The 14,896-nt window shown below is 38.1% G+C and overlaps 1 protein-coding gene across 2 annotated transcripts; it reads left to right on the top strand.

The window, feature by feature from the left end:
- The first annotated feature begins 2,903 nt into the window (after positions 1 to 2,903).
- Positions 2,904 to 14,585, top strand: LOC137941405 (nuclear ribonuclease Z). 2 transcript variants are annotated; one of them, XM_068786800.1, is made up of 8 exons: positions 2,904 to 3,431; positions 4,898 to 5,060; positions 5,148 to 5,218; positions 5,301 to 5,396; positions 9,438 to 9,551; positions 13,866 to 13,934; positions 14,138 to 14,212; positions 14,298 to 14,585. In XM_068786800.1, exons 1-8 carry the CDS (start codon positions 3,030 to 3,032, stop codon positions 14,385 to 14,387), a joined length of 1,080 nt encoding a protein of 359 aa, XP_068642901.1. In that variant the 5' UTR covers positions 2,904 to 3,029; the 3' UTR covers positions 14,388 to 14,585. The 2 variants fall into 2 exon arrangements, with proteins under 2 accessions (XP_068642901.1, XP_068642909.1); XM_068786808.1 differs by lacking the exon at positions 14,298 to 14,585 and having other exon boundaries at positions 14,095 to 14,177.
- The last annotated feature ends 311 nt before the right edge of the window (positions 14,586 to 14,896 follow it).

The raw sequence follows: 14,896 nt of genomic DNA, 5'->3' as shown, positions 1-14,896 counted from the left end.
CCCTCTCTCTGTCAGTCACAAGGGTGACCTCTTTTTTGCTACATCTTAGTAAGTGCCAAGAGAGCTAGTGAAATCTCAACGAGAGGGGAGCTTAATTTTCCCTTAGACCCGAACCTCGGCTCTGATACCAGTTGTTAGGGAAAAACGACCATAAAGAGACAAGTAATCATGCACGACATAATATTTTACATGGTTCGGAAAATTGCCTACGTCCATGGGTGCTGTAGAGGATTTCATTTCAAATCAATTGAGGATCACAATATAATAGGGATGCTTATCTGTTACAGCAGCAACATCGTCCCACTCTCTCTCACAACAACGACTCCCTATTGCCTCTACCAGTAATACCTAGAACACCTCCTTGCTACCTCTGCCAGTGCCACCTAGAAAGCCTCCTTGCTGCCTTTGCCAGCAACTCCTGGAAAGCCTCCTTGCTGCCTTTGCCAGCAACTCCTGGAAAGCCTCCTTGCTGCCTCTGCCAGTAGCTCCTGGAAAGCCTCCTTGCTGCCTCTACCAGCAACCCCTGGAAAGCCTCCTTGCTGCCTCTGTCAGCAGCTCCTGGAAAGCCTCCTTGTTGCATCTGCCAACAACTCCTGGAAAGCCTCCGTGCTGCCTCTGTCAGTAGCTCCTGGAAAACCTCCTTGCTGCCTCTGCTAGCAGCTCTTGGAAAGCCTCTTTGCTGCTTCTTCCAGTAGCCCCTGGAAAGCCTCCTTGCTGCCTCTACCAGCAGCCCCTAGAAAGCCTTCTTGCTGCCTCTGCCAGTAGCCCTTGGAAAGCCTCCTTGCGGCCTCTACCAGCAGCCCCTGGAAAGCCTCCTTGCTGCTTCTGCCTGTAGCCCCTAGAAAGCTTCCTTGCTGCCTCTGCCTACAGCCCCTGGAAAGCTTCCTTGCTACATCTGCCAACAGCTCCTAGAAAGCCTCCTTACTGCCTCTGTCAGCAGCTCCTAGAAAGCCTCCTTGTTGCCTCTGCCTGCAACCCTGGAAAGCCTCCTTTCTGCTTCTGTCTGTAGCCCCTGGAAAGACTCCCTACTGCCACGACTCCCACTGTATCTACTTTCTCTCACAGCGGCTCACAACGACACTGTTCAGCAGCAGCGTCGCTCCTCGAGCCCTCTCTCTGCAATACCTGGCGATGGCAATGACGTTGCACAGCAGTGCTCACGGCGCCGAGTCCTCTCTCTGGCACCGGCGATGCTCGTCCCGAGCTGCTCTCTTCTGGGGACGAGCGTCACCTCTCTCCGAAACCCCTCTCTCTGTCAGTCCCGAGGGAGACCTCTTTTTCGCTGCATCTCGGTAAGTGCCATGAGAGCCAGTGAAATCTCAACGGGAGGGAAGCTTAATTTTCCCTTGCGTGAAGCACATGTGAAACGAGAGAGAAAAATCCTTAGGGGCCCACCTCTCTGGCACTGGCCCCAATACTTCCGGACAAAATGTTGGCCAAAATTCTCCTTTTTCTAAGCTTATTTTCAAGGTTTCACCATCCAAAGCCCACTTAGGCATTCGGTTACCAAACCTCGTTGAGACATCAAATCAACTAAAAAATATTTCTAAACTTCACTTAAACCACTCATTTAGTTTCCTTTGTTTATTAACATCAAAATTAGGTTGAATTAGGATTTCAAGTCTAACACCATCCAACATGGGATTTTAAGTAGTAATATAACAATAAAAAAAATTATTTACATATCTAATTTATTCATATAAAATTAATTCATTATTTTTATCCATAAAAGTAGCCACATATATAAGTAAATTAGTCTCAAGTTATTCAAATTATTAAATAACATAGACTTTTCACACAATTAAATTATATTAGTTCTAACTTAGTAAGTGTGTTACTTATTAATAATGTATGACAACTCGGAGTGGGCATCGAGTTGAGTTTTACGAGAAACCCTACTCAACCCGACCCTAAATACCCGATTCGGATTTTTAATTTCACTCCGCAAGTTGGGGATGGGGCGAGAAAAAAAACCCATTAGGTTTTAGGTCGGGGAAGAGTTCTCCAAAACCCAACCCAAACCTAACCCGCATATAAGACAAAGATATAAAATGGGATTTAGATGGGTTGAGCATTCTTTTGGGGATGAGGTAGAGATGGGTTTGGTTCAAGGGCACGGGGCAAGGATGGGGTTATGAGGATGGTGAACATGTTAGGTTCGGGTTTTAGGGTCAAGGATCAGGTTCGGGTTTGGGTAAACTTGACCTTCACCCGATTGTGCCCACCCTTATACACAACACTTTATTGATCAAAGTAATAATTAATGAATTAATTAGTTTGCAATACTTTTCTCTTTTCCTATGTAGCAAAAATTATGGCTTTAAATATCTGATACAATTATTATTAAACTTTCAAACATCATAAAAGTGTGTGAGATGCTTACATAAGTAAGAAAACAATTTAAATCAGAAGTAAAATGACTTATACGATATGACTGAACCTAACTTTGGCATAAGGATAATATTATGTACGAAGGATAATTAATGTTACCCTTGTATGATTTATTCTTTGAGCACAATAAATCATTCGTGTATTGATTCTTTATCCTTGTATGGTTTATGATAAAGTTACTCTGGTCATATTTTTTACGAAGTGCTTGTTTGAGTGCCTAGACCCCAATCTACATGCATATCCCCAATTATTGTATGGATGCGATGATATATCTTACAAAACGTTCAATAAAAGCATTAACAGGAGCATGGTTTTCTAACACCACTCTGGAACAGACTCGATCATCTGGACTAAACGAACAATACCATCCCTTCCCTGGCTCGGCAGCCTCTGAAAGGCTAGTTGATTCGCCCGAGTTGCGACTCACCACCTTGCCGTGGATGGTATGTCACTCGACAAAAAACACCTTATCTTATTCGTGGGACAAATGTTATCGTCCGCTCAGTGTTCTCATCTGCTCTCGTCTCTGCCTTCAAACTCATCGCCCACTCTTTCCCTCTCTTTCCCGCTTTCCCACTTTCCCGCTTTCTTCCTAACAACCTCATACTCCCTTCTTCTTCTGGCTTATCTCTTTAAAAATGCAGATTTCTCTGGCCATTTCTTCGTATTTGCCGTCCTTCTCCCCGCTTCCAGAAACCCCTCCTGACCCACTTTGCAGGTTCCCTTTTCCTGCATCCCAAAGCGCTGTCGATCGGAAAATTTCCTCAAACGTCCAACCCTTGCCAGTCTCCCGACGGCCGGGGCTCTTCTCGGCGATAAGCCACGCTATAGAAGAGGAGGAATACAGAAAAGCCCGTGCTGAGGTGCACCGTAAAGGGGTGGAAGTCGAAGGGTATTCCATTGAAGGCTTATCTATTGGTGGTCACGAGACGTGCGTCATCATTCCCAGTCTTAATATTGCTTTCGATATCGGAAGATGTCCTGCCAGAGCGGTTCACCAGGATTTCATGTGCATTACCCATGCCCATCTCGATCACATTGTATGTTGATCTGGTTGTCTTTACCATTTCCTCTGTGACGTTGTAATTAAAGTTCGTCTCAAGCATGTTTACAACAGACGTGCTACACGTAGACACGGGCAAATTTTTCTTTCTGAAATTGAGACCCCATAAGTAATTGCAATTACAAAATCCGCATCTATTTTTCCACTTAATCCTTTTAAAAAGTTGGTCATTGACAATTGAACAGGAACCAGATTCATATGTTCGTGATTGTCTGAGTAGATAACCTCAGGCAGGTTTGTTCTTATGTGCAGATGAAAAAGACTACATTCTACGTCTTAAAGACCAGAGAATAGAGCAGACCATGTTCTAAGTCAATGAACTCCATCCTTCTGGAAAATTTGACCATTTATTCATATCTGCGAGCATTTTATGATGGGTGTTCATTTATATTCTGTCACTTTAAATGTTTACTCTAGCCTAATATCACTGACAAATATCTTCGGGTAAACTCAATTATGCTTACTAATTACTCAATGCTTAGGTTAATCAGGTGATTATTTGCTTTACAAAAGTCAGCAATCCAACTAGGACTTATTGATTGATCTTGTGAAACTTTTAAAGGCAACATAAGCCAAACAGTTTTGTTGCTAAAATGCTGATAGATGACCTAGACCTTCTTTTAGGAGTTCAAAGCTAAGCCTGTGTGTTTTGGAAAACCCTTCTTTTAGTGTAAGAGAGAGGTTTTGTTAATGCTAAAGTTGAGTCAAAGTCCATTCCAAACTGACTAACTGAATATAGGAGTCATTTGTCCAATTAATAACCATATAACTTTTCCTATACCCATGTGGGACTATTCCCACTACCAGTCAATACCAACTTAAATGCCTAAAAGGAAATGTCAAACTATTTATCTTTTGTGGTTTGTTTTCTTGAATTTAGACTACACACACAGAGACTACATGTTGTACCAAGTGAGAATTGAACACAAAACACAAGACCTTACACCCTGGTGGGACTTGAACACAAGACCTTCCACTAGAAATCCTCCCATGTGGCCATTGAGCCTAAGGCCAATCCATCTTTATTTATATTGTTAAACCTAAGAATAAGAATGCCTTTAGACCTATAATGCATTATGTTGCCGAATACCACCCAAACTACCAGACACCTTCCATGGGGAATCGTATTGACTGGGTGGTACAAAATCAAAATGACATGCAAATGCTGTTCTGAGAAAGTTTCACCTAACTTGTTCTCTCCAAGAGTCAATTGTTTGAGTTCAACCCCTCATTTCCCTTAATAAAGCTCTCTCTTTGTCTTATTTAAAAAAAAAAAAAAGAAATCTTCGATGGCACCAAAACAAGCCTCCCTTTCTAACTGACTCATTTTTCATACTTTTTTTTTTTTTGAATGTCGAAACCCCTAACCCTGGTAAGACTTTCTCTTCTCTGGATCCATAAAGCACAATCTACATAATGTTAAATTTGTTGCATTTGTTGCAGGGAGGGCTTCCAATGTATGTTGCAACTCGTGCTCTCTACAATTTAAAACCTCCTACAGTATTTGTGCCTCCATGCATTAAAGAGGATGTTGAGAAATTGTTTGACATTCATAGGACAATGAGTGATACAGAGTTAAAATGCAATCTAATTGCATTGAATGTGGGTATGTGCGTCTCTTTTATTTCTTTTCATTTTCTTTGAAAACACTTACCTAAGTGGTAGTCACTTGACCTTTTGGTTTTGGTTTTAGGTGAAACTTATGAAATACGCAATGATCTTGTTGTAAGACCATTCAAAACTCACCATGTGATACCCAGCCAGGTATGACCATAACTCAGTTGTTTGTTCATGCTTAAATGAACCTCTGTACCTTTTGTCTAAAAATCCACATAATTCCTCATAGGGATATGTCATTTACTCTGTGAGAAAGAAGCTCAAAAAGCAATTTACTCACTTAAAAGGGTTGCGGATCAAGAAACTTAAGCTTTCAGGAGTTGAGGTGCATGAATTCTTTTCACTTCATATAAAATTGTGACTCTTTGCATGTTGCATGCATTTCCATGCTTGCATGTTGTTAGATGGTATAGTTAGATTTTACTTATTTTCTAGGAAAGTGCTCTCTACTTGAAAATTGAATTCCTAGGGTTTATGAGCCATAGGGATATGGATGCACTTTTTTTATATTATTTATATTATAAATTTGTGAGAGGGTTTTGTAATTTCTAATCTCTTCCATTTTTTTCTTCCTATAAAATTTAACATGGCATTAGAGCAAGTGCTTGGGCTTGGAGTTCCACCCTAGATTGTCCATGTGTAATTGGAGCAAAAAAAAGGCTCACATGTGAAGGGAAAATTTATAAAAAGATAAGAATTATCCAACATGGGAAAATATATAAAAAGATCTTGGGTTTATTAGTTGGCAAAGAAGGTTCCTAACTTGGCTAGTCCTATTGGGACGGACCTTGGACACAACTTCTAACATGTTATGAGAGTAATGGTCCTGACATGGAGAGGAGAAGGCGAAGAAGATGGAGAAGAAGGGGAAGAAGATTTGAAGCAAAGTTCTTTCCCTTGTGTTCCTATTCCTGCACCCATTTTCCTTTAGAGTTTGTGCTTTCATACCATAATTTCGAACTCGAAAAGAATTTTAGCAATCATAGTTTCTACAAAGTGATATTGACATTTGAAGTAGGCAACAAGAAGGTTTTGAATGGTAGCAGAAAGCATGGGATGATTTATGCTATCAAGAACAAGACTTCATATAGAGAATTATATGTCAGTCTATTTTCTAACCCAACAAAGCTTTTCTCAAGCCGGTTTTTCTAGAGAGATATCGATATTGGAAGAATTAAAGGACATTTTAGAAGCCTGTTACATGTGAAAATTCAAATTTTAAGCCTGATTTTTTCTCTTTTTGAGTTGGTATTTTTGTTTAGCCCAGATCTCCTATTTTTTTTTCAAACTCCAATGCAAGTCTCTACCAACATGAGTCCTTTTTTGAAGAGTTCCTATTTTTCAAAATTTCCTAATTGAAGTTGGATTTTATGTTGTTTTCTGTTTTACGGAAGTTTCTTGTTTGGATACTTATGCAATCTAAGCATGGTAGCCTATTTTTTGGAAACTCTTCAAGTTTCCTTCTCTAATCCGAGCAAATTGCCATTTGTCCTTGTTTTATTTGCTTTTGCATTCCTCTTTAACAAAGTCTGTGCTTCATGAAATCCAGTAAAATGTTTCAGCCCATGAGTGACTTTAATTTATTTATGATCTTGTAAGTTTCAAATAGTTTTCCCCTTTTCTTGTGTCAAAACTGGTTATTCTCTTTAATCTATTGATTTGATGAACATCTCCTTATTTTCTTTTCATTTGAAAACTTGGTTTGGAACTATGAGTCCTGCATTGTGTGCTTCCTTGTATTTGAAGTTTCTAAATTTAAAGACTCTATTTTGGAAGTATGAGTGTTGCATTATGCACCTCCATCCGTCTAAAGTATGAGTGCTGCTACTTTTACTTACATCTTTGAGCTCTGTTTGTATTTCTTCAGTTTATCATTATTTTTATCATTTTTGGATCAATACTTTTAGACCCACTACCGGCAAAGATTAGGAGTGTGCCAATATCCAACTTGAGTCAAATCTTTTTCTTTTCGCCCAAGTGGTTTTTTTTTCTGAGCTATGCTTAAAAAGTGAGTAGTTTTTTTTTTTCCATCCCCTAAAATTGGGCTTCTTTTCCTCTTTTGAAATTGAGCGGGGTTTGTTTTAGACTTTAACATTTTTTTTTTTCATATTTGTTTTATCCAAGTTGTTTTATCCAAGTTGGGTCTTTGTGTCCTTTTGATCCGCAGCTTGAGGGGGAGAAGTAGAAGAAAGAAATAGAAATAATGAGATATTTTATAGAAACCTATCACGAAAAAACTTTTTAGATGACTAGCAATAAAAAATTCTACAAGTTTTGGTTAAGAATATCCAATTAAGGAGGATTCGGCAGCCGATATGCTTGCTAAGCAAGAAGCTACCCTACAATCGCTGGTTGTCAGCGATATGCTCCATTTTCTGTAATTTCTCTTGTTAATACAAATACATCTTTTCAAAAAAAAAAAAAAAATCCAAGGAGGAGAATGGAAGATAAAAAATTTGCAGCAAATATATTGAAGGCTGCAGACCATAAAAGCCACATAGACCTGAGTTTCTTGAAAACCAATTTTTTTGTCGAAGAATAACTTTTATATTTTCTTTTTATGCTTATAGGACTGTGAGACAAATTCTGTAACAAGCTGAAGCTATATGCTCCAGTTTAAGGGGAAGTGTTAGAAGAATTAGATTGGGACATTTACCAAAATACCGGATTTCAAAATCCTATTTACCAAAATATCGATGTCCAAACTTTATTTCCCAAACTACCGGATTTCAACTATGACCATCCATGCTGGAGTGGTCAACTCTCCCTGTCAGCACACTTATCCTACATACTGCCACGTCATCGTCTCTTTTCTTCGTCTCCGATTTCGTCCCTGAAGTCAGGATCTTGATCTTCTCTAGCCCTTCACTATCCCTGTCAGATCTTCAGGCTCTGAAGAAACTATACGGTTTACTCCTGAATCAAGGCAGCATTCAAGGGAGAGCAAGCTTCGAAAACGTATTTTCCTCACTTCTGCATTTTAAAAGATTTTTTTTGTTTTTTCATTCTTTGTGTAATCAATGTTATTGTTTTCTCTTCCTGGTTTTTCGTGATCACTTGGTTGAGAAATCAAGAATCCTGTTGAAGAAGTTACTGGATTGTGCTGCAGAGAAGGCTCTCGATGGAAAGGTTAGTCGAGGGTCAGTGATGAAACTCTTTTTCAGTTAAATACAAGTAGACGATACTGATAGCAATCCATCTCGATGCAGACATCCATGCAGTGGAATTCTACCTTCTCTTCGATCGATTCTCCCTGTGAAAAATCTCAAGTGGAGATGAAATTTGAAACCACGATTCTGCAGCCGAGAAGAGAGAGATTCTTGTCTGATTTCAGAGGGGAGGAAACGGAAAACCTGATTACTGATCCTTTCTTCTCATTCGACATAAAGAAAACAAATAAAGGAGAAAGAAGTCTGGGGCTCCAGCAGAGGAAAATGAAAACTGCTTGGTCTGAATCGAAGCAGGAGCCTGCAGTGTTTTCAAATTGCAGCTGCAGATGCCACTTGAAGTTGAGTATGAGATCTCCTGGTGAGTGAACAGGAAGACTAAGAACCAGAGAGCATGATAAAGATCATCCCTCTGCACTTTGTCATCACTGTGAAAAACAGCCTGGATGCCAAGGCAAAAAACTAGCAGAAGAATCTGATAATGGTGCGAAACAGAGTGAAAGAAAGACGAGCAAATTTCACAGGTCCCCAAGCGTGGAAAGATTAGAGACGACTCGTTTTAAACCTGTTTGTATCCCTTAGGATTGTAGTGAACCCTACACCAATTATGAACGAGCAGTACTGGGGGTCTCCTCAGGCATTGCATCTCCTTCTCTGGTTCCGAATGGAGACGAAGAGATAAAGAGGAAAGAGGGAGCTATTAGGGTTTGTTGATGTGTATGATGACGTGGCGATATGTAGGATAAGTGTGCTGACGGGGAGAGTTGACCACTCCAGAGTGGACGGTCATAGTTGAAATCCGGTACTTTGGGAAATAAATTTTGGACTTTGATATTTTTTTGATGAAATGTGATTTTATTAAAGAGGGCAAAGAGGAGGATTTTGGACTTTGATATTTTGGTAAATAGGATTTTGAAATCTGGTATTTTGGTAACAGTCCCAATTTGCTTTTACTTATTTTCCAAGCAAGTGTTTTCTATTTAGAAGTTGGATTCCTAACATTTATAGGCTGCAGGGACATGAATTAATTTGTTATATTGATTAAGGTATAAACTGGGGAGAGGGGTCTGTTAACCCTAACCTCTCCCATCTTTTTCCTATAAAATTCAACACATGTGCATGCATAGAAATTTATTTATGGCTAAATGTGCTTCTTTCACAGCTTTTGGGTTTATTTGACTTGAAAATTGGCCTTCTAGATCACAGACACTATATTGTCACCAGAAGTGGCTTTTACAGGAGATACGACTTCTGATTTTATACTGGATCCACGCAATGCAGACGCATTGAGAGCAAAGATACTTATAACTGAGGTATCACTGCTGTTGGTGAAATTTATGTACATTATCTATCATTCTACAAAAAAACATGCAAACAAATAAAAGAAAAATGCTCGGAGATTCACTGTTAGGATCTTTTTATGGAATACTGGCAAGTTCTCATACTTGGAATGCTCAAGTTGGAAACTTAGTTTAATTTCTGTGCATCTTGATCTCCAAAGTCAGCTATGTACGTCAAGTCAAATGAGCTCTCAAAAAAATTATAATAGTTGGAATGTGTGATTAGAGGATTGCAAACTCATCAAGTTTTTTGTTGAAATTATGTATAGGGAACTGAAGATCTTAAAAAATGCAATGAGATTGATGACCCACCCAAAATTGAGAAAAGTAAATTTGTCATAATCCAATTAATGATTTAGAGATCTTTTAGCAATGAAAACTATTGCAACTTCTATTTTCTATGGAGGCTCTGATCAGATGCTTTAACCATTGGAATTTGATCACTTGTGAATTTGAAATGCTTGGCTTCTGCTCAATATGGAACCATGAAAACTCTGGGTGAATCTCCTCAATTTTGCATCTGGTTTGGATCCTTGAGTCCAAAAACTTTTATCTCTTTCATCTTCATAAGTATAAGTAGATCTCTTTTCTTTTTTCTTTTTCTTCTTCATCTTCTTTTTTTTTGGGAAATTGTGAGACGTGAGATATCAATAAAGGAAACTCCTCGAAGAGGAAGATCATCGAAAGGAATATTCATATCGAAAGATGAAAAATCAAATAAGAAAAGAACTGTCTACAACAAAAGTTGCCTATTAACACCTTTGCTAGAGAATCTGCCAACCCCCAAGAAACTTTTAAGCTACTAGAGATATCCTTTATCTCATCAAATTAGAAAAGAAATCTGTCCAGTTTATTCTACCCCAAAACCCTAGCTTATAACAACCAAATAATCTCTTTCAACAATTAAAGGATGGGAAAAATGTGCTCAATAGGGCCTCAAAACCTGAGAAGGCCTTAATTCTTCAACTATAAGCTATCACAGGCCAAAATGAGCAGAATAATTGAGAAGTATCTTACGTCTAGTCCCCAATAGCACCACCTTCACGAGTGAACCTCTGGTTTCCATAAGAACCACCATAAAATTTAATATAAGTGAGCCTTGTGGAAGGAAACCCGTGATACAAGCGCAGGAATTGGCTGCAACAATTAAGAGATTATTACTGTTTTCTAGTTATTTCTAATGAGAGAACTAGGTAGGTGAGAGGTTTCAGGAAATTTATTAGCCGAAGTTGATGTCATTATAGGTAGATCTTGTTGTTAGTCTGTGATTTGTATCTTTCACTAAATGTCACCAGATGCTCTGAAGCTTTTCAGAAACTGTCATCATCTTCTACGCTGAGACAAACATTGCAGCAGCACTTTTAATCACTAAAGATAATTCAAAGAAGTTAGGAAGCAAATTAGATATTGTCCCTTAATGGCATGGGGTTTACACCTTTGCATGCAGAATTAGTGTAACTGGAGGGAAGGAAGCATTAGTGAAGATGAAAGTGAATGGCTACTGAGCAAATTGGCATCAGAGCTGAGGTATGGAAACGCTGAAGCTGGTTTAGGATCATTAACTACACTCTTTGACAGGATGCTGATGATGAATTGGTAAATCCATATTCGAGAACTGAAGAATTTGTTTAATTGCATCAGTTACCCTCATCTTAAGCTGAGAACTGCATATGAAATTATGGCAGAGATTAATTAGTCTAGTTGGATCAGTATGATATGTGAAAATAAGTTTGATCAATAATGTAATTCGGTCTCTTAAACAACTAGTGTAAGAAACATAGAATGCATAAATATACTTATTTGTTAATTTGGCGATATTGCTAGATGGAGTATCTAGAGATTTTGATTTGGTGCGTACTGAAGAAGAAGAATGATTGAGGATATGTTGTTGTATCAAGGACATGTATGTGTGTGCAATAACTGATGCTAGGACATTGTGAAGGGTCATTAATGTGCTTATTGTTGTTGTCTCCTGTACTAAGTTTGAACTTTAATCCTATGTAATTTTCCACTTGTTATGGATAAACTAATGACCCATGCTCAGTGGACTACCTTTGGTATATGTTATTTGCTGACCAATTGACAAATCAAGAAATTTGGATGTAGGAAAGATGAAGATGCACTCAAACCTTATTATACAAGGTTTAAAGCTAGCCTATCTGAACTGGCAAATATGAGCTGCAATTTTGTCAGACAGAATTCACAAATGAATTTGTGTTTCTTGTTGAAATGAGAGCTAACATATACCTCAATGAGACTCATTCTATTACAGAAGTGCAACGTGAGAGATCAAGAAGGATTTTAAAACACTAAACAAATATTAGCTAATCTAAGTGGAAATTGGTACTGGGTACAGAGTAGCACATACCAACAAGATTGAAGCCAAAATTTTGTATGACAGTTACTAGACCAACCATGGGTTATGTATAAGAGTCTTGGTCAATGATGAATTACTGCTTATAGAATATGAAGGTAAGAAAGATAAATGTTGTTGGAGTTGTGACAATATACCCCATTAATAACAGTTAAAATCACCTGCAAATTGGAAAATAAGCAAGAGTAATTTGAGAAGGTTTGGGCAAATTCCAGGGAAACCCTAGCAAACGGATTGGAAGGTTCTGGCAATGCCAGTTGAGGAACCAGCAGTAAATAAAATGAAGATCGAAAAATATCATGGATTTAAATTGTTTAGAAAGATTCACAAAGGGCATCCTAGCAGCAGACCTAGTAGATGATAAAGCAGAATAATGATCAAGAAGGATTCATGTAGCTCATGGCTCACAGTTGGGACACGCTTAGATGGTCATGATGATAATGTGATGACAACATGGGCAGGAAGATAATGGGGAGCTCTAGTACTAAATGATAAAAAGGACTTCTAGAAGAATGGAAATGCTTCTCTTTTTATGCTTCAGGAGGATAGGGAGAAAGTTTGGCGTTTTTGTTTGATCTTTTCCTGAAGAAAAGTCATCAGGAGTGTCCTGTCTCTATAGAGTTCAAAAACAATGTAGAGCATGAACTTCTGTTTCTTTTTAGTATATTTTAACACTTGATAGTTAAAACAACATAACATTTCAGTTGCCACTGGATTGTATCTAGTTTAAATGATCTCTGTGGCATCTCCATGTGGTCATTTGTCGAGTGAATTGTGCCATGTTATTTTGTGACGTGTTGATGCTTGGTTTTTGTAATTGATGAATTCTATAATTAGTAAAACATGCAAATGTAGGAGCAACCATTTCATTCAGCCTAAGAAAAGGACACTGCTTTTCCTGAAGGAAAGTCATCAGGAGTGTCCTGTTCTTCTCTATAAAGTTCAAAAACAATGTAGAGCATGAACTTCTGTTTCTTTTTAGTATGTTTTAACACTTAATAGTTAAAACAACATAACATTTCAGTTGCCACTGGAGCGTATCTAGTTTAAATGATCTCTGTGGCATCTCCACGTGGTCATCTGTCGAGTGAATTGTGCCATGTTATTTTGTGGTGTGTTGATGCTTGGTTTTTGTGATTGATGAATTTTATTATTAGTAAAACATGCAAATGTAGGAGCAACCATTTCATTCAGCCTAAGAAAAGAACACTGAAGTAGTTTTGACTTTTGACGTGGGTCAATTATGTATCATTCTTGCACTGCGGGCTATCTTTATCTTTCTTGGATCTGTTGTGAGGAACTTCAGTTAACCTGAAGTATCCTGAAATAAAGAACATTATCCTTAATCTCATCACAGATTGATAAGCCACATATTAATAACTAAAAATAACACCGTTACTGTGTCATCAACTAACTGATTCAAGGGCAACTAATTGGACATTTCTGTAATGTGTAGGTAAACCTAGCAAGTCTACGTCCTTTACCGATCTCTTTTGATATTCTGAATGGAATTTATCTTTTGTTTTTAGCTCCCAAACTTTAATTCTGTCAAATATGTTTTATTTTGTTTTGTTTTTAAACACTGGATGGGAATTCGATTAGAGTTGGAAATATTGTGCAGAATGTTTCTGGGATGGTAATGAACACGATGTACCTCTATTTCTACCACTTTGCAACTGTCTGCAGATCATGGAATACTGAAAGTGCACAGTTACTGTTTTCGTCATCACTTATTAGTTGGAAGTGCAAAAAGTTAATGATTAAAAGAACTACATATATACAACGTTAGATGCTGAACTGATTGAAGTTATTGTAGACTTGTAGTTACTTGGTTGGTATTACTTAGCTGATAGCTTAAGTGTAGAGCATCCACTTTTAAGGGAAAGAAAAGCTCTCAAGGTTTCTTTTGGCAGGCTACTTTCCTACATGAAGATCTGGGCATTGAGCATGCAAGGGAACATGGCCATATGCATCTGCTTGAGGTGAAGTCTAAGTATCCCATTTGTACTCTGTTTAGCACCTCTTTTGTTTGTATTGATGTTAGCGAGGTTCTCAAATGTTGGGGAACTCAGTCCTTCCTCTGTGAGACTGAGAATCCTGTCTCATCCCATACTATTTATCTTGTTGATAATTTTGGTGCAGCATTGCCTTTTCTATTGAAACGTTAGACTGTTATACAATGCAGATCCTGGAACATGCTCAGTGGTTTCGAAATAAAGCCGTCGTGCTCACTCATTTCTCATCCCGGTACAAGAAGGAGGTAATTAGTTAATGAATCGAATATCATCGTTTGTTTATTGTCTTTTGGTAAGAATTGTAAAAGAATTTGTCCTTATGTTCTTCAGGATATTCGGCAAGCCACAGTGAAGCTGCAAACTAAGTTGTCAGGAAATGTGGTAGCTCTTACTGAAGGGTTCAAATCTGCTTGTTCTTGAAATGGGATTTTTTGTTCTTCTTCTTTTCTTCGTATATATTTGATTATAGTCATCAATTTACAGATTTGCAGCTCATAACTGTTTAAGCACTTTAAGAAGAAAAAGGTTTTGCTGTGCCAAAAAGGAGACTACCTGACCCAATCAAAGAGTGTGTGTGCGCGCACTTCATTATTTTTATAATAGTTAATAGTGAGGAAGAAGAAGGTCAACAAGCTTCCAAACACTTAGATTTTGATGATAATAAACATAGAAAATTGATTATTTTATTCTTGAGTGATTTATGAATAAAAAATAGGTTGATTCTATCAAACTCCCTATCATAAGAGTCGAGTACATATGCACCAAGAGATAGAAGTCTTTCAATAAAATTATTAATTTCTCAATAGATGATGGAAGCATTTCAATTCAATAAAGTCTAAGGAAATGTTCTTCTAAACTTGATTTGGAATTGGCAATGGCTGCAACAAGCTAGCAGGAATCGTAGTTTCGTACTTCACACTTTGGCACTT

The sequence above is a fragment of the Aristolochia californica genome, unplaced genomic scaffold (assembly GCF_029961685.1).
Source record: "Aristolochia californica isolate CCGP_79_NKW_82.1479 unplaced genomic scaffold, dmAriCali1.0.hap1 SCAF_10, whole genome shotgun sequence".
Lineage (NCBI taxonomy): Eukaryota > Viridiplantae > Streptophyta > Magnoliopsida > Piperales > Aristolochiaceae > Aristolochia > Aristolochia californica.
The sequence above is the reverse complement of the archived record's forward strand: the minus strand, read 5'-3'. Positions and strand labels throughout refer to the sequence as shown.